Source organism: Loxodonta africana, chromosome 14 (assembly GCF_030014295.1).
Source record: "Loxodonta africana isolate mLoxAfr1 chromosome 14, mLoxAfr1.hap2, whole genome shotgun sequence".
Lineage (NCBI taxonomy): Eukaryota > Metazoa > Chordata > Mammalia > Proboscidea > Elephantidae > Loxodonta > Loxodonta africana.
In genome coordinates, this window is record NC_087355.1 from 63,150,937 (window position 1) to 63,175,623 (window position 24,687).

General features: G+C 31.3%; 1 protein-coding gene across 3 annotated transcripts in view; it reads right to left on the reverse strand.

Moving 5' to 3' along the window:
• Nucleotides 1–24,687, reverse strand: part of CSMD3 (CUB and Sushi multiple domains 3) — a 1,388,861-nt gene that overhangs the window by 811,640 nt on the left and 552,534 nt on the right. The window contains exons 7-8 of one of the 3 annotated variants that reach the window (XM_003408441.3): nucleotides 22,864–23,175; nucleotides 1,064–1,141 (exon numbers count right to left, since the gene is read on the reverse strand). The exons of 1 other annotated variant lie outside the window; for it this stretch is intronic. In XM_003408441.3, the coding sequence (XP_003408489.2) occupies nucleotides 1,064–1,141; nucleotides 22,864–23,175 (390 nt within the window). The remainder of the gene's footprint in view (nucleotides 1–1,063; nucleotides 1,142–22,863; nucleotides 23,176–24,687) is intronic. One more of the 3 variants, XM_003408442.3, reaches the window with a different exon arrangement.

Here is a 24,687-nt window from a genome sequence, read left to right on the forward strand (position 1 = left end):
TGTTTCTTTATAATTGAAGTTACTGCTTAATTTGTTCATTTACTGTTTTATGTACAAGTGGATAAACATATAGGTAAAATCCTCTTTCTGATATAACTAATAAATGATTGTTATTTTAAAGAAATAGCTATAAACTTATTTCTTCACATGATTTTGAATTAAAGAAATATAACAATGCTGAAAAACAGTCTTCCTGAAAAATTATTGATATAAAAATATATATGTAATTTATAGGAATGACTGTCTTATTTTCTAAGTGTCATTTTAAAAATCAGGTATTGTGCCATAAATGTCTTCTTTCAAAGTATTTAATATTCACGTTAGGAAGAGTGAGGTAGGAAATTTCTTCAAACTGCTGTTTACTTATACCACTCACTCAAAAAAAAAAATGCATGATTCTTCTAAAAATGAAGCTATGTTTGTTCATAGTAACATAGATTAATGGTCTAATTAGGGAGTTCTTAGTCTCTGATTCATAGATGGATTTCACATTATCTGCAAACCCCTGAATTTTAAGCACAACTGAATTTGGGCAGTACAAAAATATGTATATTTACGGACATCATTTCGTGAGATTTTGAAAAGTGAGTAAAAAAAAATTAATTCAATTCCCAATGACTTTTTTTTTTGACTTAAAGATCTTGACTAAATTAGTTCAAATTAATAGTACTTTTTAAATTAAAAACATTATAAAATAAATTCCTACTTAGAAAAATTTTATTTATGATGAAATTTAGATACGTTTACCCATTTTTCCCCTCATATCCTAGAATCACAAACCTAGAGTAGCAACAACATTCCAGTGTTATTTTTAGATATTGAAAAATGGGATAAATTTTAGCAGAAACAATCTGAGGTTGGGAGTTTACCATACTAATCCATAAACTGGATACACATTTAAATACAATAAAATATTGAATAATCACCATGCATGTTATATATAGACATTAATGCAGTTAATCTGGTAAATACAAAAACATTTTGATAAAACACACACAAACAACACAGACAACACAAACTTTACTCTTGCACTAGAAGAAGTAACAAAAAGGGGTACACTCACAGATAGAAAACTTGTTGCTGTTGTCTTTCCCTGGAAACAATTTAAATCCTCTAGATTTAAAATCTATGGCCTTTTTCACTAGTTAAGAAAACAAACAAAAACATGTATCAGGAAATACAATTTTAAAATGATGATAAAGTTAACAAATTTTGTTAGCATGGAAGTATGCAAGTTAAAGAAATTACTTTCTTAACCCTGTCATAGGGTACTCATGATAATTAAAAAGAAAAAAAAAAAGAAGCAAAATAATCACTTAGTAGCAAAATACTAAGTAGTATAAAAAATCAGAATATTTTATAGAAAGAAACCTGCATATACATATATATTTTAATACTATGCAAGTTTTTGTATAAAAGCAAAATATTAACATTTTGTTTATCATAAACCACTTAAATTCATGAAAATTTAATGGACTAACCAACATTAGAAAAAGAAAAATGTTGGGACATTAAGAACAGTGGGAAGCATTTAATTGGCTTAGTTTTCAAAGTAAATAAATATATTTTTAGGTTATTTAGCCTAATTGTAATTTTAGGGCACATTTTAAAAAATGATCTAAATCAGAAAAACTTAAAATACCTTTTAAAATTTCCACCTGTAATCATTTCCTTTCATTAACAATGTTCTTGACACTATTATTAATGTCAGTCAATATTGTACCAAATTTATGAAAGTGAGTTGCAACTATTAGGAGTCTATCTAAAATATCCTGTTAATATTTTTTCTCTTATGATATTAGCGTATTTCATTGTGCACTGATACAACTGGATAGTTAAAGAAAAAGATAAATATAAATTAATGAAGTAGTTTAGAAAACTTTTTTTTAAACTTGAAACTTAAGTTTCTTCAAGCAATCTGGATGGAGAAAAAAGATGTCATTCCATTTAAATATAAATTATTTGATTAACTACAGTTGGTATAGATTTTTTATGAGTCTAGTTCAGAAGACTACTTTATTTAAATCTTTAAATAATACCAAGTGAAATGAAGAAAATATATTTAATTGTAAAACCACTAATTAAAATGTTATTCAATCTGACCTAATGAGATATTTAAATTTTAATTATTTTCTCAAAAAAACCAGCCAGCACGAATCAAGAATGCAAGGGATATATTTAAATTCTTTAAGAGAATTATAATTGAAAATATTTCACATATTGCTTTTTACCAGATTTATAGTGAAGGATGACTGGTTGAAACTTATTATTCAATTAGGTTTTGTTCATGCTATGCATATGAAAAAAGCAAAACGGATATTTTTTCTTAGTTTAAAATGATCATTTCACTAATCCTGAATTGCCAGTGTAACCAATTATTTCAAATTATATATATATTATTGGTTTTGAAATATTTTTAAGGCGATTTTTTTCTCTTTTAGTTAGTGCCTCCGATAGTAAGAGGGTAGAGACAATGTGGTGGTTTATGGGATACACTGTTATGAACTATCTATACATGCGATATTTGGAGAAAAAAAAAAGGAAACCATCGCTGGAATGGTGTTTGAAAGACCTTATTCTTGACAATCATTTGTGTGATTTTGACAAGAAGTTGTCTTTTTATTTCAGTCTCTTTTAAAATAAAGCTTGAACTAGATGATCACACAGTCTCTTTACAGTTCTGAGATTCTTTATCTGTGGCCACTTAGTTACAGTGAGAGAAGGGCTGCATCCCTCCAAAGTGATGCTTTTTGTTGAAATTCCACTTCCCCCCCTCCATGGTAATCTAAAGTTTAATTCTACTGAAGTGCTCAAGTGTTCTAAATTTGCTTCCGCCACTTGTGAATTTTCCTGCTGTTTCAAAATTCTTTTTAACAAAATTTGCATTTTGTACTTTGTGGCATCATTCCAGTCTCTCCAACCAAACATGAATTGTAAGTAGGGATTCTACCTCTAATTTCCTGTGCGTGTTAAAATTTGACTTTTTAAGTATTACAGATGAGTTTGAAGAATTCATGGTAGTTTTAAAATAAATTTGGACTTCTAATAGGATGAAGAAAAAGAAAAGATTGAAAACCTAAAGAAGAAAATTTCAGAGGAAAGAAGAAAATTTTACCAAGGAGTTCAACACTATCAATAATGTCATTAAGAAAAAAGGATGTTCAATATCAAAGCAGCTTTGTGTGAGTGTGTGGCAGGGGTGGGAGGCGAAGGTATTTATTATGTAAACTCTAACTTTGATTGTTTGAGTGAGGTCAGAACAACACCTTAAGATAACAATACATGAATATCTCTAGCTGGAAGCCTGTCACATCCTATGAAGGACTTTAAATGTTGTTTAATCAATGCTAGTTTCCCGGTTCTAAATGGACAAAAGTTTTTTTTTTTTTTTTTTTTTAAAGCACCTATATGTCAATTTCAACTGAAAATAGAAACATCAATAACTCTTAAGGTAAAAAACATAAAGATTACAATACAAATCCAGAAAATTAAGGTCAGGAGAATATCCATCTTAAGTGATTAAAAGGCGTGGATGGAAACTGATATAAAATTTCAATTCATAAAAAATTTAAAATATGGTAAGCAGTTAAATACTTCAGAACTTTTTTATAATTTAAACAGAAAGAAGACACATTGTATATATCCCTCTATAAATTAACTGAAAGGATAAATATTGCAGGTACTAAATGCAAAAGCCTGATCTAAACCATGTGTCAATAAAAATGCCAAAACCTAAGTACATGCCACAAAAATATAAATTTACTTTGTATTGCAAGGTATGTGCATTCAATCCTAATGTGCCAGCAAACACTAAGTGCTTCTAGTCACCATATTTAGCTTATCAAATCAACTTGACCGTTGTAACAGGTGTATTTCAGTAAAAAGCAGATATAACTCATTTTGTTATAGTGAAAATTAAAATGTTAAGCTATTTTATTAGAGTTTACGATAATTTTAAAAGACGATGTCTGTTTGAGGTGATTCTTTCCGCTATATGATGAGCTTCTCAAAGGCAGGGATAATATTCTATTCATGTGGTACTTGTTGTATGGATATATGATTGAATGAATGAAGTGAAATGTTATAAATTCTGGGTCACTTAATTGAAGGCATTTGGTTGGGCAAATCTTACATAAGAATTAATCAAGAAAGGAGGATGTGATCAAAGAATTAATGTCAAGATGAAGCATTTTCATATGTAAAAGCTGGCTATTTTTAAATACATAGTAGGTTTTTATAATTTTAGAAAATGTTAAATGCAAGATTTATGGTCATATGCATATGGATATTTCCTTTGCCGTGATGTGCTCTCCACATGCTAAATAATTTTTCCTCATTTTTTTGTATTACTTTTATGAAAATTTTGGTTGACTCATGCTTTTTTTTTTTTTCCTTTTTAGCTTAATGGAACTACTTTACCTTAGAGGAAAGATGCAGCAGAAAGAATATCAGGTCAACAATGAAATCCACCTTTCACTAGTTGTAAACTCTTGGGACAAGGAAAACCACTTAGTTTCTGTAACCCTTAGTAGAACACAGTTTTAATCCACAATAGTGGATCATCTCTATAGTGTCTTCTAGATCAATACGTTTGTTTTCTTCAATGCCAACTTGAATCGTAAATTGCATTTAAAAATTTACGAAAAGAAAATGCTGTTGATTCAATGTTATTTTTAAACCTCATCCAACTTCCATGTTAATCAGCTAAACTCATATATTTGAATGGCATGGCACAAAGGATTAAGCATACAGCTGCTAAACAAAAGATAGGTGGTTCGAACCCACCAGCTGCTTCACAGGAGAAATATATGGCAGTCTGCTTCCCTAAAGATTTACAGCCTTGGAAACCATATTTGTCATTTCTACTTTGTCCTATAGTGTCATTAAGGGTCAAAATCAACTTGAAGGCCACAGGTTTATTATTATGATAGGAATTAGCCATATCTGCACACATATGAACAGAGAGCTTAATTTCGTTACAAGTATCAACATTTTTGGTTAATCAGGTAGTATCTGACTTTATTTTTATGTTGGAGAATCTTAGTGTAATATGAGAACATGTGGTATTAGTAGTAGAAAATAGATTGGAGGTAGTAGATTAAGTTTTGGGTATCAGTCTTTAATGTTAGAAAAATTCATCATATTACACAGAGGTCATAGAGAGGATTCAAACATCAATTGGATGTTTGGAAAAGATGACATTTAAGTGGCCCTTCTATCATTGAGGAAGCCCTGGTGGCATAGTGGTTAAGTGCTATGGCTGCTAACCAAACGGTTGGCAGTTCGAATCTGCCAGGTGCTCCTTGGAAACTCTATGGGACAGTTCTACTCTGTCCTATGGGGTCACTATCAGTTGGAATTGACTCGACCGCACTGGGTTTGGTCTATTACTGAGTTTCTATAACTCAGCCATGAAAGGTCTTCAGGCTTCGAGTTCCTTATTTGAAAATTGATGGGCCCTTTACTACATAATCTTAAAAATCACACATCCATAATTTATGATCCTATGTCACTGCTATGTATATTCAGTAAAAATTTGTTACTTTGAAGAGCATTTTTTTTTTTAAACAGGACATGTTTAGTATTAATGAATTGTAGGTTTTATTGGAAATATTTACTTTTAAATTTGTAGGGGCTCCTGTAGAAAAGATCAGCAGCATTACTTATTAAATGTTATCTGGAAATCCCGGAACCCCTCTTTGTCTACTTAGATTATATTGTAACACAACAATGAACATAAAATGAATGCAATATTACAACTTTGCATTTATCTTAGTTTTCCAAGGTTATAGTACTTATTTTGACAATAAAGTATCGTGTAAGTAGCAGTAGCTACATTATAAATTTGTTCTTAAATCAGATTATGATAATTTGTTTGAAAGGGAAAAGTAACCTCTATTTTAGCAAGTTAACCATTTGCATTTTATTGATAATAAAAATATTTAGTTTGGTTTATTTTTGTTTCATTTCAACTTTTCAAATGTACAGTAATGCCTTTCTCTTTTTTTTTTGTATTGTGTTTGATATCATGAGGCCAGGATATATAACTTCCAGTTTTTACCTAGAATTAGTAAATTAAAATATCTTGACATTCAATACCTACAGTAATAACAACATAATTTCCTTTAGTTTTTTATTATATTGGAAATTGAAAATAGCTATTGTGTGTGTGCACATTTGATTTTAAGTATATGGCACATCTCACTATGAGAGTAGACTAATAGTTATTCTACTAAAGAATAAGCAGAATTTAGAGGACTTACATTTTATTCCCACAAAGCAAGTTTGTTAACTTATCTATTCAATTTTAAGAAAATTATTCATTTCCCTGCTCACCAAAAGGTTGGATGTTCAAGTCTAACCAGAAACACCTCTGAAGAAAGGCCTGAAGTTCTGCTTCCAGAAAAATCAGCTATTGAAACCTCGTGGGTCACAGCTCTGCTCTGACGCGCGTGGGGTGCCATGAGTGTGAGTTGGCTTAAGGACAACCGATTGGATTACATTTAAGAGCAGAATTTAGACCAAAAGAAGGAAAGACTAACATTGCAAAAATTGTTACATCTATCTCAGAGGTTAAAATGTGTTTAGGGCTTGTGAACGTATTTAAATTTGTTAAGAGAACAGGTTTTGTATGTTTGTTTAAAGGTAAGCGGTGGCTCCATGTGCCAACCTTAAAAACATTAAAATTTAACTTTTTTTTCCTCTACATTCTTTAACAGCCAAACAAAACACTTCTTGAGGACATACTTCACATAAACCTAAAAAAACAAATCTATTGCCAGCGAGTTACAACAGAGTAGAATTTGCTTCTGAGGCTGTAACCTTTTGAGGGAGTAGACTGCCACATCTTTCTTCTGCTATTTAGCATAGAAGTTGCTCATTAGTTAAAAATATTAAAATTTAACCTTTTTTTTTTTTTTCCTACATACTGCAATGGCTGAACAAAATACTTTTGGAGGACATATTTAACATGGAGCGGCTGGTGGATTCAAACTGCTGACCTTCTGTTTAGCAGCCTTAACACTTAAAACCACAGTGTCACCAGGGCTTCATATTTAACAGAGATGCTGCTAATTAATAACTTCTTCCTTACCTTGCTCAGCGCAAGAAAGATCAAGAAATTGTACAGATGCCAGAGTAAAAGCATGTTACTTCTGCTGTATATGCTTTATCATCTTTCATATAATATTTTCCACTTGTTTAATAACATACATTTCTGATCAAAGCATATATACTTTACATGTGTTTTTTTTCAGCAATTTAAAAATGATTAGATATATGTTACAACTAGATGATAGTACATAGGAGAACAATATGAAAGAAAATTCAGGAGCATACTATTAAGTGGCTCATGATCTTTGTGTAAAATCTTCCATTTCAAAATATATTAAAATCAATGCAAATAAACTCAGCATAAAGAGAAATAATACTTGCCACTATTTGATGAGAACAGTAGTAGTGCAACTAAATATATTCAAAAGCACAGAGAATTCATTTGTAAAGAAATACATATCAAGAATATGTAAGAACCAAAGTATTTTAAATTTCTTAGTGATAGAATTGGACCAATTAAGTTTATTAAGAAATGCTGCATATTCAATTCAACAATTATTTAAAAGCTTAATGGATCTGCCCATTTAAAAATCATTACAGTTAAGTAATATGGTTCAGTTACCCTATTTTTTAAGACCTAAACTCTTTGTGCTACCATAGCAGTTTGTGGCTAGCACTTCTTGCATATAAAATATATAAATGTAAACTTTATGTGATGTCCAAATGTGTAATTGAAAGAAAATTCATAATTACACACTATACTACTGTGCTTAAATTCTACAATAAATTATAGTACCTAACATGTAGTAGGAGTTCAGTAAATTTCAGTAATTTTTACTATTGCTATTATCAGCTATAATATTAAGTTGGTTTCAGAAGCCATTCCAATTTGTAATGTAATATACTCAAAACTTTTCAACTATTTTGTGTTAAGTCTTTTTTGCTGTGTAGGGATAAATTTAATCATCTACTTTCCCTGGATTTCTGTTAGAAAACTCCCCAAATCCTTGTTCCAAAAGAGTAAATTTAGTAGAAATGTATAGAAACATCCTTAAATAATTGATCACATTAGGTCTTTATGACCATATGTTTTTAAGGTCATGCTCCCTTAATAGGCCCATTTTCCACTTTACAAAAGAACATTCTAAAGCTATAGGTCTTCAGAGTTAGAATGAGCTCTATCTAGGCCCCAAATCTTTGGACAGTTATTTTTCAACAATTTGAGACTAAGAAATAAATGTGTTTTTGTTTGTTTGCTTTTAATTAGAGGAACCTGAACAAAAAGTGGGGGACATGAAAAGGAGACATCATGTGTTATTAAATTAGCTTGTTAAATTTCATAGGCCTAATAGATTGAGCAAGGAGCCCTGGTGGCAGAATGGTTAAAGCCTCCACTGCTAACCTAGAGGTTGGTGGTTGGAAACCACGAGCAGCTCCATGATAGAATGATGTGGCAGTTTGCTTCCGTAGAAATTTACAGCCTTGGAAACTCTATAGGTTCGCTGTGAGTCAGAATCAATGATCTGTGGGTTTGGAATACATTGAATTATTTTGCTACTTATTCAGGCACCAGTGGATGGACTAAATAACTGTTGAAAACCACACAATTAATTATTGGATAAATACCCTAAACTTGGTACATGGACTTTCCTTCCCCTCAGAAATGGAACAAATTCAGGAATTCATGAGATTCATGTAGATATCAGCAGTTACACCAGCAATGCTTGGTGTAACAGGTCTTACATTTATAGTGTGCTATAAAATGTCAAGTTTATATTTAAAAAATTGGGATTTTATATTCTTTTTAGGGATTCTTATAATTGGCATGATAAAAGTTACCATATAATTGCCATTGGTATTGGTCACAGATACTTTTAACACTTTTAGAACTGTCTCAGCCTTTAATTTAATTAAATTTTTAATCCTTATTGCCCAACAGCTTCAAATTAACTTTCATATTACATTGATCCAGAAGCTGAATGTTAAGATCCACTCCATTCATTTTCTTACTTTTTCTTTTTTTTTGGATTGGATGTATCATACTCTTCAGAACTCAAATGATTTTTTGTTTTTGTTTTGTATTATTTATCATTTCTCTTTCCATGAATTAATTTAATCATAGAACATTCCACTAACAAATGTAACATGTCAACTGGTATCATTTAAATTTTCCTACTCAAAATAAACAAAGTAATTTTATGTAATATATTTGCCTTACCCTCAATGTCAGACATCACCTACATACACTATAATGTTTTATAAAATGGGACAGCTCTAATTCCTAAAAAAGCAAGCACTTGAATATCAGTGACCACAGTTAATAAATTCCACTAGATTCAGAGTGTTGGGTCATACTCTTCAACTACAATTTGAATTAATGCAGTAAATAATTTCAAATTAAAAAAAAAAAAAAAAACAGGAAAAATGGCATTACTTTAGTAAGAACCAGCATTCCTTCATCCCTGTGAATTCAGGTTATTATATTTTTTCCAAGTTCTTTACAAGAAACCTTTGTATCATTACCTGGAATCTGTTTAAGACAAGCATAGAGGGGCTCTGACAGTTATATTGGATTGAGGGTTATGCTGCTAAGTGTAGGTCTGTTAGGACAGCAAAGCACTTTAAGCAGAATCTCAAGCACCACCCCAGACATATTTAATTAGAATCTACAGTTTACCAAGATCCCCAGGTGATTGCTATGGACATTTAAGTTTGTGAAGCACTAAACTTTATCAACAGGCCCCCTTCTCCTCTGGGGAACTTTGGTAAGAGGCTGGGGGAGGGAGGAGCATAAGATCAGGATTTTTATTCCCCAGGATTCCTCACTATTATGTTGACTGGAGTTGGCTGGGACCCTTAAGAGAAGGACCCTGGTCCTTTCGTGCCAGCGTGCTATATGTGATTCTCTGTCCAATATCCTGTTCCTCCAACCCAGCATGCTAGAAATAATGATGGCTCAGCTATTACTACTCAAGGTCACAACATAGTACCTTCTGGTTCCTTTATAACAACACATTTAGAAATAGTTACTTTGTAAGTAAATCCTTCTTAAATTAGTCCATATTCCATTGTTTCCTTACGGACTCTGATGGGTATGCCTAGGTAAATGGAAATCATTAGGGATTTGATTTAAATACAGTTTTCAGGCACTATATTCAACAACATATCTTAATTTGTCTAGTGATCCATATTAAACTTCAAAAGATAATATCCAGGTATCATTATGAGTGGCTGTTGGTTATTATCCTACTATTGGTTGTTTACTTGTTTCCTAGGGAATGTTTTAAAGATCTAGATCACATAACTAAGCGATTTTCTAGGAATTTTCTTCCAAAGAAGCATGGAAAATTCACAAGAATAGAGTACATAAAGGGAAAACTAATTGAGGTGGCTGTATTATGGTTGGAGAGTTGTTGAATTAAGGGTAAAACTGGCAAGAAAAAATATGGGATAATAGAATACTGAGATTAATAGATTGCTATACATTACTTTGGTATAACTTATACATGAGATTAATATGGATAGTATTAAATAGGCCTGCACATATCAGTCATTTTAAATATTTGCTATCAATATTGCATTAAACTCTATCCTTTATTCCTAAGGAAATGAGCTACTAAGAAACTTAAAATTCTGTGCTAATCATTTTCTTAATTTATTCACCTTAAGAGATTTTTATACAACCAGAGTATGTTTTCTTCTTGTAACCAAAAAAACAAACAAACCTAGTGCCATCAAGTCGATCCAACTCATAGCGACCCTATAGGACAGAGTAGAACTGCCCCACAGAGTTTCCAAGGAGCGCCTGGCGGATTCAAACAAAGGCTCCAGAAATGGGCAGTATCATTTATTGGTTTTGTGTCTGAAGCCTCTGTGCCTACTATCTTATTTAAACCAACACAACACCCAATCAAAATGGGGTTATTTCTCTCCTTCCTACAGATGTGAGAAGGAAAACGGGCTATGCAGATTTTCCAAGGTCATACATTTGTTAGTAAATGTGATCATTCATTAGACTCTAAAACTTGAATCCTAGCATCTACAGCACCACCTAATTACGAACAACCGCATTCATATTGCTACAATATTCAATCAGAGCTCCTAAGTATATATCTGAGAAAGCTACAAAGAGTTAGGATCAGAATATCCTATCCCCATTTATTCTTTTTAATGTAAAGCTAATAGTTTAACCAACAATCTCTCTCTTTAAGTACATTTTACTTTACTACTGAGCATAACCAGCCTTGTTTACTGAATTTGATATTGAATAAAGACTGCAAATACCAGTTGACAGTGCTAACCATAATTTCATGGCCTGAGGCCTTTAATACTTTATTTTAAAAGTACGAAGAGATGAAGAAAAATGATGTAACAAAAGCTATATGTAATCAGATTATCATCTAGTCTTTCTAGTAAAATCATTTTGGCTGCATTCTTTTCTGATGGGAAAGTCCAGGATAGTTGACGATGTTTTTTTTCTTCCTTAATCCAAGTCCTTTCAGTGAAAAATTTCTAAAGTCTCTGGACTCTCCATAAAATCAACCTAGAAATTTCTATCACTTTAATCCCATTTGGTATTACCAAGAAATGTCATTTGAAGAATATTTTAAACAAAGAAAAATCAAGCATCAACATTAAAAAAGCAATAGCCCATGATTTAGAATACAAATGATGTAATTATGAAGAGAAAAATATCCTATGCAATGCACCCCAAACCTAACACCATGCTGCTCTGCTATATATGAAAGCTCTGCTCTTCCTAAAATTGTAAAGCTTAATTGTGTGATTTCACTCTGTGCACAGCAGGGCAGCCATATGCTCTAGAAAACTACATGCAAAAGAAGCAGCTTGTTGCAAAAGTGGGTGAAAATGCCCTGAGATAATCCTGAAGTAGATAAAAAAAGTCTCTAACACAGGCGCATTTCTTCATACTCCAAAAGGGAGAGGAGTCCACTTTGGCACCAGCTTTGAACACGGATAGAAAGTCTAGCCCCTTCAAATTATTTTAATAAGGGAAAAGATTTAAAAATCACATACATCACATTCACTGTGACCAGGTCATTCAGAAGTAAAAATAATAAGCTATGGTAACCATCTGGGAAAAATCAGCTGCGCATAAAACCATTTCCGTCTCTGATCTTTAAAGTTAAGCCTTCCCTTATGAGCTGCCTGATCAGCGCAGGATAAGTCATTATCACATTATTACTAGTGTACCTTGTTTACGTGCTCCATAAAAAATGAGAAATAGCGTGTTAAAGTAAAGAATAAACTGTCAAAACATCTGATTATTCATTACTGGTGAGAATAAGAATGTGGTTGAAAATCTAAAAAGTAGCATTTATGAACTAATATAAGACCATTTTTTCTAAGGAAATAGCCCCACTTAATATGAAAAGATACAGATTTCCTAAATACCTACTCAAAGGAAAACAAAAATATAGCGTCACCAGAAGTTCTTAAAAACTTTGTATAGGATTAACTCAGGAGCATGACTTGAGGGGTACATTGGATAAAAATGTTAAAATGGTCACTTACAGATTTGGCATTTGTGAAAAAACAAAATTTCGTTGCTTAACACTGTCATAAAAATCCTCAGTATTTTTATCTAATACCATTTTAAAATGCATAAGTCTGTTAACAAGTATATTCTAACATTTTTTTCTCTTCCTTCTTCCTAAAAGAAACTTATTCGACAACATGCAAAATAATTTGATATATAAAAATATATTTACTGCTATGAGTGGCATTGTTTTGACAATTTCATATATGTGATGAAATGTGGTATAAGAATATACCGTGAGATGATATTAAAAAAGTAATTACGTATTTAGATAATAAATTGGTACATTTCTGGACATGGATTTTTAAAGTGCTATAAATGCCAATGCTAAACACAATCTTCCACAAAATAATATAGTTAGGAAAGAGTCAAGAAAACAATGAAAGAAAAATAAATGATAGGATATTGATAAGGCATGCAATAGTCAATATCTATATAAAACACTAAAAAGAAAATTGGAATCTCCTATCTGTGAAACATATATTTACTTTATCAATATCAACATTCTTATATCAAAATAATATTTAGTTAAATAAATTAATGGAAAAATCTTACAAGAATCATTCATAGATAAATGTTTAAAAGGTTATAAATTACCTATTCTAATTTACACAGTAAATATTCTATAGAAATCAGTATGTCAATTAATCTCAAAAATTAGAAGCTGGGAATTCAAACAGGCAAATGCAGTTTCACCATATATATAAATTTTGCAAATAATGCTTAAATATTCATTCATGAAACTTTTTTATTTTGCAATAAATTTTTTCATCATTTTCATTAGGTTTTTGCCTGGATCCATCAGTTATCCTTCCAGAGATTTGAAGCATGGGAAGCAAAAGGAAACTAAACCAGGTGTTTTATTTGTTTTTTTGTTTTGTTATTTTATTTTGCTCTCTGATAACACATTTAAAATTTGTTTCAATGTGTGAAATTTAGGCTAAAGATAAAAACTCTTAAATGAGCTTAATTTGACTTGGATATTCATCCATTCATACTTCTAATAAAATCACAACGAATGCCATTACCTCAACCATTCTTAAGGGTTGACAAGAGTTTGTTATCTTCATTATGGTTGATTCAGAAAATATCTCATCCACTTATGAACTTCCCACCATTAGAGACACTCTTATATAAGTTTAGATTTTACTATATTATCTGAGATAGCTTATCAAGTTTGTGGTTATTCTCGTGGAGAGCAAGAGTTCATGGGGAATAGATAGAGAGCTGGGACTGTTTGATATGTTCCTCTCACTCTATGATAATCACCCTGGTCCAAAAGTATTCTGATGCTCAAAGTGTCAGTGTAACCAGGATACTTGTTGGAACTGCAGAATCTTAGATGCCTCCATAGTCTCATCAAATAAGAACCTACATTTAAACCAGACTTTTTTTTGCCAGGTGTTTGTCCATACTCAGTTCTGAGAAGCATAGTCTAAGACTGAAACTCAAATCACTATCGACTGTTAATTGCACTTTTGTAAAGCTTACCAATTTGTATCCCACCTTCTATTTGTTTATAATTTATTCTTCAAGTTCTAGCAAAAGTAATCTCTTTAAAAAATGCATAATATCTCTTCCATGCAAAAGCCACCCATGGTGTTCTCTTTTATTTAGATTAAAATACAGCTATTTACCAAGGCCTCACAGCCTACATTGTCTAGCTCTTGCTCAAGTTTCCCGCCTCATCATACCATCATTCCCCTTGCCCACTAAACTTCAGGCACACTGGCCTCCCTTGTTTTTCTCGAGTAAATCTCAAACTCTTTCCAACTACCCGTTTTCTTTGACTGAAATATTTTGCCCTTTAATCTTAACATAACTCTCTTCTTCTTGTTATTTAAGTCTCAGTCTAAATTTTAACTTCTCAAAAATGGCTTTTCTGACCATTCAACTAAGGTAATCACCCATTCAGCACATATTCCATTCTAATTTTTTCTCTTCACCCCTTACTACCATCAAATGGTTACTTGTTTCTTGTCTTTTTCTCTCCAATTGAATATAAGCTTAATGAAGCAGGATCTACTCAGTTTCATTCAATGCTGTATGCTCACCAAAAGAAAAAGAGCCTGGCAAGTAAATACTCAGTATTTATTGAAGAAAGGAAAAATAAAAAAAAGAGAAGAGGAGAAAGTGAAAAGAAAAGAATGAAAATAAAAAAAGGAAGTAAGAAGAAAAGAAAGGAAAAAAAGAAAGCAATAAGAAAAAAATACATATATACATGCATACATGCACACATGGATACACTGTGAAATGTGATAGTGAAGAAAGTAAGAATAATTTCATTGTCTTGGGCTTTGCCTAGAAAAGCAAACTAGCTAGACCCCAAAATGAAGAGTAGTTTGGAATTTAAGGCAAAAATATGGGCATTGGGCCCTGGGAGAAACATATGTGTGATTGAGTTCACATTTACTGGAATGAGAAGAGTTTCAATCTCTAAATTTCTTCATGACAACAATGGCCACTTCTGTTATTGTTTGGTTATAAAATTAAATTGCCATGTCAATTCAAGCACCAAGAGAATACAGATCATGATAAAGTACATCAGTTAATATAAAATATCTTCAGTTAGAAACATAGATTCTTAGGACTAGAAAGGAGAGTAACAATCATACATTTGAAATATTCTTTGATGTGTTAATGCTTTCTAAACACTCAGTCTGTCCACCAAGCTATGTTTGTATGTCATTACTGATTCAGGAATTCACTGCCTCAAGCACACAATATATACGTAAACAAAAATGATGTTAGAAGAATCTTCTTTATAATAAACTGTTTTGTATTGTCCAGTGGTTCCACAGAGTAAGTCTACAATTTATGCTAGAGGACAGGTTTGCTCTCTTTTACATACAACAACACGCCACATGTTTGAAGATGGCTATCATTCATTCCCTATCACTTATCATACTCATTCTCTGGTAATTCTATCTCTCATAATTGACTAGGAATTTTTCTCTGCAGTCTTAGTTTTACAACTTTTCCTTTGAGAATAGAGACCTTATCTGACCCTATCAAAAGAACTTCTTCTTTTGAATTCAACACATTTAGCACAGAGATTAAAACCTTGATACTTAATGGACAGATATAAGTATTGACAAAGATATGCGTATCTAAGAAACCACCCATAAACTCACTTACCGTGAAAATGCTTATGAAGATTGAAAAATAAGAACTGAAATGACATAAATTTAGATTTATAGATTCATGCCCTATGAAAGTATTTCTACAGTTTTTGAAAACAGTATTGTTTGCTTATGATTGAAAAATATTTAAAATTAGTTTTACATGTGGCCAAGTAGGTTATTAGCGACAGGCATATAGTAGATGCCTAAGAACCTATAGAACAATAGCACGTCTGTCATATTACAATGTTGATCCATTTTTTTTTTTAACAAAATTGGTATATATCAGAGAATATTAGCCTCTAAAATAAACTGAAAATCTGTGTGGGTTTATATCTCAGAGTCTGATATTTTTCCATTTTTTTTGAACTATGTAAATGTTCAGGTGAGGTTACTAGAGGAAAACCGAGCTTATGATAAAAAAAAAAAAAAAATTGCTTTAGTTTGGATTAAAATTGTTGACTGAAGATGTATTTTTTATGCTGAATTTAATAATACTTCCCATAAAGCTGCAAAAATGAATTATTTAGTTCTTATTTAAGAACTAATGATTAAGTTTTCTTTTAAACTCCAGTTTTGAGAGGAAAAGTCTGCATTATATCCATTCTTAGTTAAATATAATTTCACGTTACTTTATATACCATGCTAAAACCCTGCTAGATTTTTTTGTTATGATTACTAGCTATTAAATACACCATGTAAGAATTCACTACACTATGCCAAAACAAACAGCAGCAATGACTATAAATGTTCATAACACATATTTGACCCACAAAATATTATAGAAATCTAAGTTAAATTTCCACTGGGAAGGATAATAACAGAGTTCATAATTACTATATATATATATATGTACAGGAACTTTTTCAGAAGATTATATCCACACTTTATACTTGAAAACAGCAACTATCAAGGCTGTTCATTAACAGGTGACAGAACTTATCTACGCATTAAAAAAATAATAGATATATCAATTTACTATATTATTTAAGAAAAGCTATGTCAAGATAGGTTCATGTGGAACAGAACACAATTTAAGGATAATTTAAAATGGTATAATATTAGACTATGAACTTCATGAGGAAGAAAACTCAATCTTGCTTCTGTTCATATACTTTAAACTTTAATAGCACCTAATCCAGGGCTATATATACATTAGGCCTTAAATGAATGAAAAAATGAACGAGCACTAGTCTAGCAATAAGAAAACTAAACCATTATAAGGCCACTGTGTTGTAGCTTTAATTTGCTGTCAAGTTGATTGCAACTCAAGGTGACCCTGTGTGTACACAGTAGAGGTGCTCCATAGAGTTCCCAAGGTTGTGACCTTGCAGAGGCAAATTACCAGGCCTGTCTTCTGAGTACCTCTGGATGTGTTTAAACTACAAAACTTTTGGTTAGTAGTTGAGAACTTAACCTTTTGCACCACCCAGGGACTCCATATGGTTTCTACCAGACCAGCTTCTACTATAAAATAATGGTGTCATACTAGGTGATCTGAAAGGTTACATCCAATTTTAAGATATGTAATTCTAGTAATACAGGACCATATTATTTTCTGAACTATAATATTATATAGGTCCAGCTATTTCAAGTCAACTTTGAGTTGGGATCCCTTATGGCTATAATATTGAACTATAGGGTTTAGAGTTTGTTGAAAAAGTTTTTTTAAATGTATATTAAGATAATTTCAAAAGAGATCTTATAGTTATGCTAATAAGTTATTATATTTAAATGTAAAATACAACTGTTATCTAATTTTAAACGTACTTTTTTTGTAAACTAAAAATATCAATTATTTGTAGGCTTCCTTATATTAACATAAATCCACTTTCTTTAAACGTAGTTAAGCATTTCATTCCTTTACTTATTTGTGTGTTTGATTGGTTATAGACTCATATTTCTATTTAGAACAAGTACTTATTCAAATATTTTTTTGTGGCTCTTAGTGACATAAATGTAATTTAGTAGTTCCAAACTTTTATTCAGCCTTCAAGAATTAGTTCATATATCCTTTGCACCACCTTCCTTGACTTTTAAAAAATATGTATTATTTGGAAATAATTCCTCCCGTGTACTTCATAGCATCTGAAAACTACTGCTATGGCAGTGTTTCTCATGGTAAATTATAATTACTCTTTTTTATGTTATTAGCCATGACTCCAAAATGTCATGGGCTGTACTGTTCATTTTTATAGCTCTAATACTCAGGATAATGACATGAATATAGCAAGAATTAAAAACATATTTGGTGGATAATATACAAATAATAATAATTAATACTTGTCGCTAAGAGTGAGGATCAACTACGACAGTGGGTTTGGTTTTGGTTTTTAGTACTTGTTGAACACATACTCTGTCAATAATTGTGCTACATTTGTTCACACAATGAGCCTATAAGTCAGGTACTCTCAGTTACTAAAAAATTGCAGCTTTGGAAGTTGAAATCGTTGCTCAATTTGATGTATTTAATAAGGGCAGAGTATAGATTCAGCCTACGTCTCTTACCCCAAAGCTAAATATTGATGATGGGCAACTGGGTTCTATTTCTCCACTGAGATGAAATACCTAGCACTTTTTGGCACTTACACTCGATATTAATCCTCACAATAATCTAATTGTAATACTGATACTATTGTAATTATTTTACAAATATGGAAACAACTCTAATAGTTCATTCAACCTGCACAAGATCCCACAGGTGACAAAGTGAGCTGAAACTCAGTCAATGGAAACTGAATTCATATTCTGAGCCCTAATGGACAATAGTATAGTAAACTATTTGTGTAAACTATTTGTGGTGCTAATACATAGAAGGTCTAAATCACCCTTATTCATTATTATTTTCTTTCTCTTCTACTTCTTTTAATCTCAGTATCCAAAAATTATTTTTAATTGGACGAAATCAGAGATGGTATGTATAACTGAGAAACAGTAGAAAGTGAAAAAATAAACTTGTTTTAATGGGACAATTTAAATTGTATTACTGATATTTTAACTATAGTATAATTGTAAAATTAATTGAACTAGTGCACTATAAACCTGTTGCCATTGAGTCAATTCTGACTCATAGCAACCCGAAGAGTAGAACTGCCCCATAGAGTGTCTGAGGAGCACCTGGTGGATTCAAATTGCCGACCTGTTGGTTAGCAGCCATAGCTCTTAACCACTACGCCATGAGGGTTTCCATAGTATGCAATAGAGGACTGAAAATAATCTTTGATTAAACATCTTAAGATTGTTCAGGTTATTAACTAATTTTAGAACTGTGTTTATAATAAAATAGTTATACTGATATAATAAAATACTTATCATAAATTAACGTGAATTTGAATCCACAAGCACACAAGTACAAAATACCGTGTACAAACTCAGAGTCCCTGTGTTTTTTGTGCTCATAATAATACTGTTGTCTACTAGAAATGATTTAATTTTCCCAGGTTATTGGAAATGGATAGATTGAGAACCAGTGATGATCAGAAGATACTGTAAAAATGAAAGTTTAACCGTAGTGTGAATAGAGAAAAGTAATGAGAAATAATTATCACACGGCACAAAGCAGCACAGACTTTCCGATGTCAAAGGAATCTGTGCTACAGGAACTATCATATTTTTGCTCTAAACTCCAATTAATTCTATCAAAATAATATCTGCTGTATGACATTTAATTTTTGTTCGTATAAAATATAATGATTTTATAGTTTTATTTGTATTTATAAAATTCCTTTGATTTTACAGATGTATAAGGATTATAAGCAAGGCATTTACAACTCAGTTTACATTATGATTTTTGAAGTAGTAATGTAAGAAAAGTAATGTCAGTGGGTGTTCATAAAAGTATTGTTGCCTTTAAAAGCAGTTCATACATTACCAATATTGAAAAATATTGGTCTTTTTATAACAATGACAAAACGAAATAGTTATCTTTCATATTGAAATATCTTGATATTCTCTTTACATTAAAGATGATAATTTTAAGCCTTTAGGTAATCTAGGTGAATATTTTAGCTAATGAAATTGTAAATATTTATTCATTAATTTAGCATATATTTTCTTAATACTTCTATGGGTCAGAAACTGTACTATGAATTGGGAATGCTGTCTGAACAAGACCCATCCACCCCTACCTCTAGGAGCTTAAAATCTACAGGTGAAGTCATAGGACTCATAATTACAGGTATAAGAGAAGAGCAAGGTACAATACTGGGTTATCAGAGGAAAACCTAAACTCTCTGGAGGCAGTAACAATTAAGCCACCAAGCTACAACCTGAGGAGTGAATTAGAATGATTTGGTTGAAAGGAAGAAGGAATAGCATGTGAAAGTGGCAAAGGAGAGAAAAAAAGCATGGTATGTTTGAGAAACTAAAAATAAAATTCTCTTTAGCCAGAAATTAGAGAGTGATTGTGAAAGTGACATGAGATGAATTTAGAGATATGGGCAAAAGCCAAATCACACAGTTTCCCATGAGTCATCACCAACTCTTGGCTTTCTTCCTAAGGTTATTGAGAAATCATAAAAGATGTTAAAACAGCAAAATTATGTCATCAGGTTTTCAATTTTCAAAGAACATTCTGATTACAATGTGGGGTAATGGGTTAGAAAAATAAGAATTTTTTTTTTCTCTGATATATCTAGAAAAATTAGCAATTGTTTTTGGGTTATATTTATATACTCTTATTTAAAAAGTCACAAATTAATTGCTACCTGAGTAACTTCTTTAGCCCTCTGATTAGCCATAGCTCTACAAAATCTTCCTTGTACTTCCAGCATGGGTTTCTTTCTGTCATCCACTCTATTGCAATCTCTTGAAAGAAGGGCTCATGAATTACTGATCTTAGTTTCCCCTAGAACATTAGCCTGGCACAAGGAAGGCACTTCGGGCATGTTGCCTGAGCTGGAATTATTTCAAAAAATAACATCATTTTGATGCCAGCCCATTTGATTTTGACATCTGGCCCTGTTAGGAGTCAAGTCTTTGAATAATGTTTTATGTTTGAAACCTTCGAACTACATCTTGAAGGCTTTTTAAAGCATTGAGCAATATATATATATAATAATGGGCTTCCTTTACCTCTAAAACTGACATTATTTTTTTGCATATGATGTTAATAGTTTGCTTTTAAACATAATAGTTAATGGTCAACTGAAATCATAAAATAATAGTAAGATACTGAAGACTAGCCAGAAGGCCCAATTTTAATTAAAATAGAGATTTCACAATTACATAGTGAAAATTTAAGTCATTGATAATAATAATGAATATAACATTCAAAATGCTTTCACACGAATGATTTAAACATCAATGACTGAACAATGTTTATTTCCAAGGTAGATGACACTGAACTAATAGATTATATTCAGAAACACAATTATGTAAGATAAGGAAACTGAAACAGGTGTTGGTTCTCAAATAGCATTAGAAAATTATGATAGTAATTAAGGAGAAATTTGAGCATTCAACTGGAATTTACCAAGGAAGAAATTTTGATGCAAAATTGAGATTGATTTGAATATACTTAAAAATTTAGATTGAGTCTTCTACAAATTATTTAATCTAATAACCTACTACTGCTTTTCTCTTTTCAGTCTGAATTACTTTTCCTAGTTCTACAAAATATTAATGTAACCCCAGAGCTTTCATATCATTTGATGACAAACTTGGGTTAAAACATTACTTGCGTTTTTAGTTGATTTCTACAATAAACTATGTCAGAAAATCCCTCTTTGCAGGGGTGTTTGTCAATTTGAAGTTAGCTCATGAAATTTTCCAAAGAGAGTAGAAAAAGAAAACTAAGTAATTTTTCCCTTAATCAATATTTTACTATATTTTTACACATTTTTATTTCCTGACAATAAGAAGACATAATATACTTAATGAAGCATACTATAAGTTTTGATATGATCCCTGTATTCTGCTAAGTGGGAATACTGATGGTAGGAAATAAACTGATGGTGTTTTAATTCTTTAAAAAGGAGACTATCACATGTTAATAATTCATTTTAGAATGCTTATTAGAATCAAAGTACTTTCACTATGAATTTGAATGGAAATAAGCTTCTGAGATATTTCTGCATGATTTTCAATTAACTTATGTAAAGATGTCTTGATTTCTCTCTTCAGCATTGAATGGTTTTCCATTACTCACATCATGCTCTGTATAAACCATACCTAATCACACTACATAAACCACAGCAAATTTACAGAATATATGACAATGAGCTGGAAATGGAGTAGATATTTTGGATTTCAAATATGTTCAATTAATTAATTTTTCCACTGATGCATATATTGATATAAATGAAATCTTTTTTATTTTTTGACACTACATGCTTTTCTTCCTAAACTGCTCTATGAAATTTACCCACCAAGAAACACATTTGCTACACTGCCTGATTTAAGGTAGGCTTATTTAAAAAAAATACTATTTTATTTTTTTATATTAATTGAGTAGAAAATGGCTATATATTATTTGGCTTCATGGTATTATTTTTCTTTAGAAAGTTAAGGAATATTTATATTTTGGAGCCATATCCATCAACAGCTGTTGCATTTTCAAAATGAGGAATTGGCTCTCAATGAAATCATATCAGTCAGGCAATAACTAATTCAGAAATAGCAGAGCAAAGTATATAAAAAACAATCACCAGATATAATACTTCCATTTTCCCCAATCGAATTACCTATTTTCTCAATTTTTAGGTAGCATTTGTATAACACAAAAATCTCATGCAAATACTGAAAATTACTACATGGGATAAATCAGTATAAACAGTACAATTATTAATAGAAACTGGCTATTTTTCTTTTCATGTTATCTCAATATCATATCTGATATGTAAAAAGCAATAAGTCTCTAAGATTGTTACTATCCCTTTTATGCATTCTTTTCCTTCTACTCTTTACCCCAACATTTGCATTGCTCTTCGATTTTATTTTTTTATTTCTGTGCTTTCCAATTACGCAAGTGTTGGTAGTTCCTATCTATACTTTACAGGTTTTTATTTTAACTCTTTCTTTCATTTTCTATATCTTGGCTCTCTTTCAGCTCACTTTCTAATTAGAATCATTACCAAAACATAGCTTTGGCTGTAACTAAATGGGCACAAGTAAAATAACATCCAATACCTCTATGAGTAACAACTGCAAGCTCTTTAGTTCTTTCTATCTGTTCAGCATTTCTTGGTCTTCTGCTTGTACTTTGTGTATCTGCTTGATGAGGAGATAGCCCGTCCTTGGACGTGTTGGGGTCCAGACCTGAATTTCTGAGATTCGTAACTTGCACTCGCTGTTCCTCGGTAAGTCTATGGATGGTGACAGCTGTAACACTGGATACAGTAACATCTGCAGATGTGCTAGCAACAGCAATAGCACCAGTGGTGGTCCTGTTATGCTCCTCTAACTCACCAGTGGAGGTAGTGTGGGTCAATGTAGAAGAACCTGTGGGACACAGTAGCACTAGATGCTAACTTTTTCTTTTAAATTTTGTTTTTTTTCTGATCATTTTAATAAATTATATTCCCTTCTATTACCTTAAGGATAATCAACACGAAGAGGCAAAACACAAACACACCCCTAAAATGTGAAGCACACCAGATCTTTTTTTTGTTGTTTTGTTTGTACCAATAAACCTACGGATAGATATTATGCACAAATGTACTACATTTTAAAAAATGTGACACAGTAAACTCTTTTTTGTGAGCCTAAATCAGTCCTTCTTCTTAAAAAAAAAAAAAAAAAAATCAACAAGTGAATTTTAGGAACAAATGCCTGGCAACCGGCAAGTTTTGACAGAATGGGTAACTATGCAGCCACACTTTTCTCAAAAGTATGCTTTGAATAGTCCATACCATATTTCTTCACAATTTCTGGGAAAAATATCAAAATTGTCTATTTTAAGACAAGCAACTGAAGAAGAGAGAAATTAAAATCAAAGCCAAACAAAAACAAAATAATGAAAAAAAAAAAAGACTGAATTTACTTTATGTAAATATCTATCTTAACCTCATTCGCCAGAAATCTGCCAACATGATAAAATATTCGACATCATGAGCTGTGTATACTTTAGGATTTCATACTTTTTTTTTAAATCGGCTAATATTTCTTTATATTTTAAGTAAAATTGAGATTAGGCAATTTTCAATAATAAAAATTTTAAAAAATTACTTCATTTGCAAGTGTTGCTAATTAACTGTTAGTCACTGTGGAACTTTTATTCATATAATCCTAGCTTGAACAAATTGTTGGGGAACTTTCAAATAACTCATAAGCATTTGGTGGTACGTTTATGTGCAATAATATTACCACATTCTTAACCTTATTAAGGTTTCATTATAATTTAAAATATGTACTCAAGTTGCTAAATTAGAGTTTTCTTCTTCCCTTCACTTAAACTTTTTAAAAGGTTGTTCTTGATAGTACATAATTCTAGGCAATATAAAATGTAAACATATAATAGAAGCATGAAACTGAATACGGACGTATTTTAAAAGTTCTTGACAGTTAAAATGCTTAACAAGAAAAAATGTTACTGAATTTTTGAAGCTGCAATTACTAATTAGGAATAATAAGTCCTGATTAGAAGTCTTCTGAATATTTTTTAAAGACAATGATTGCTATAATGTATGATTTATACATTTGCCTTCTCAATAAACTGCATTTTGAAATTATTTCTACAACATTTAATCAGATATTTTATACAAGAATACATTGGGATATCTTTACCATCCATAAAGGAAAAAATACTCATCACTTAATACGGTTTGAGAGTGATCTGCTTTTATTTAATTTTACTTTTTCTCTTGTGCTCTAGGTAAGTAATTAACAGGACTTGTAATTCCAAATACAAAAAGGAAACCAAAAGCAAGGCCCCTCATTCACAAGCAAGAAAAGGAACATATGTCTGCTACTTATTCTTGTAACCACATTTGTCTTATCGTCCTTTAATTTCAG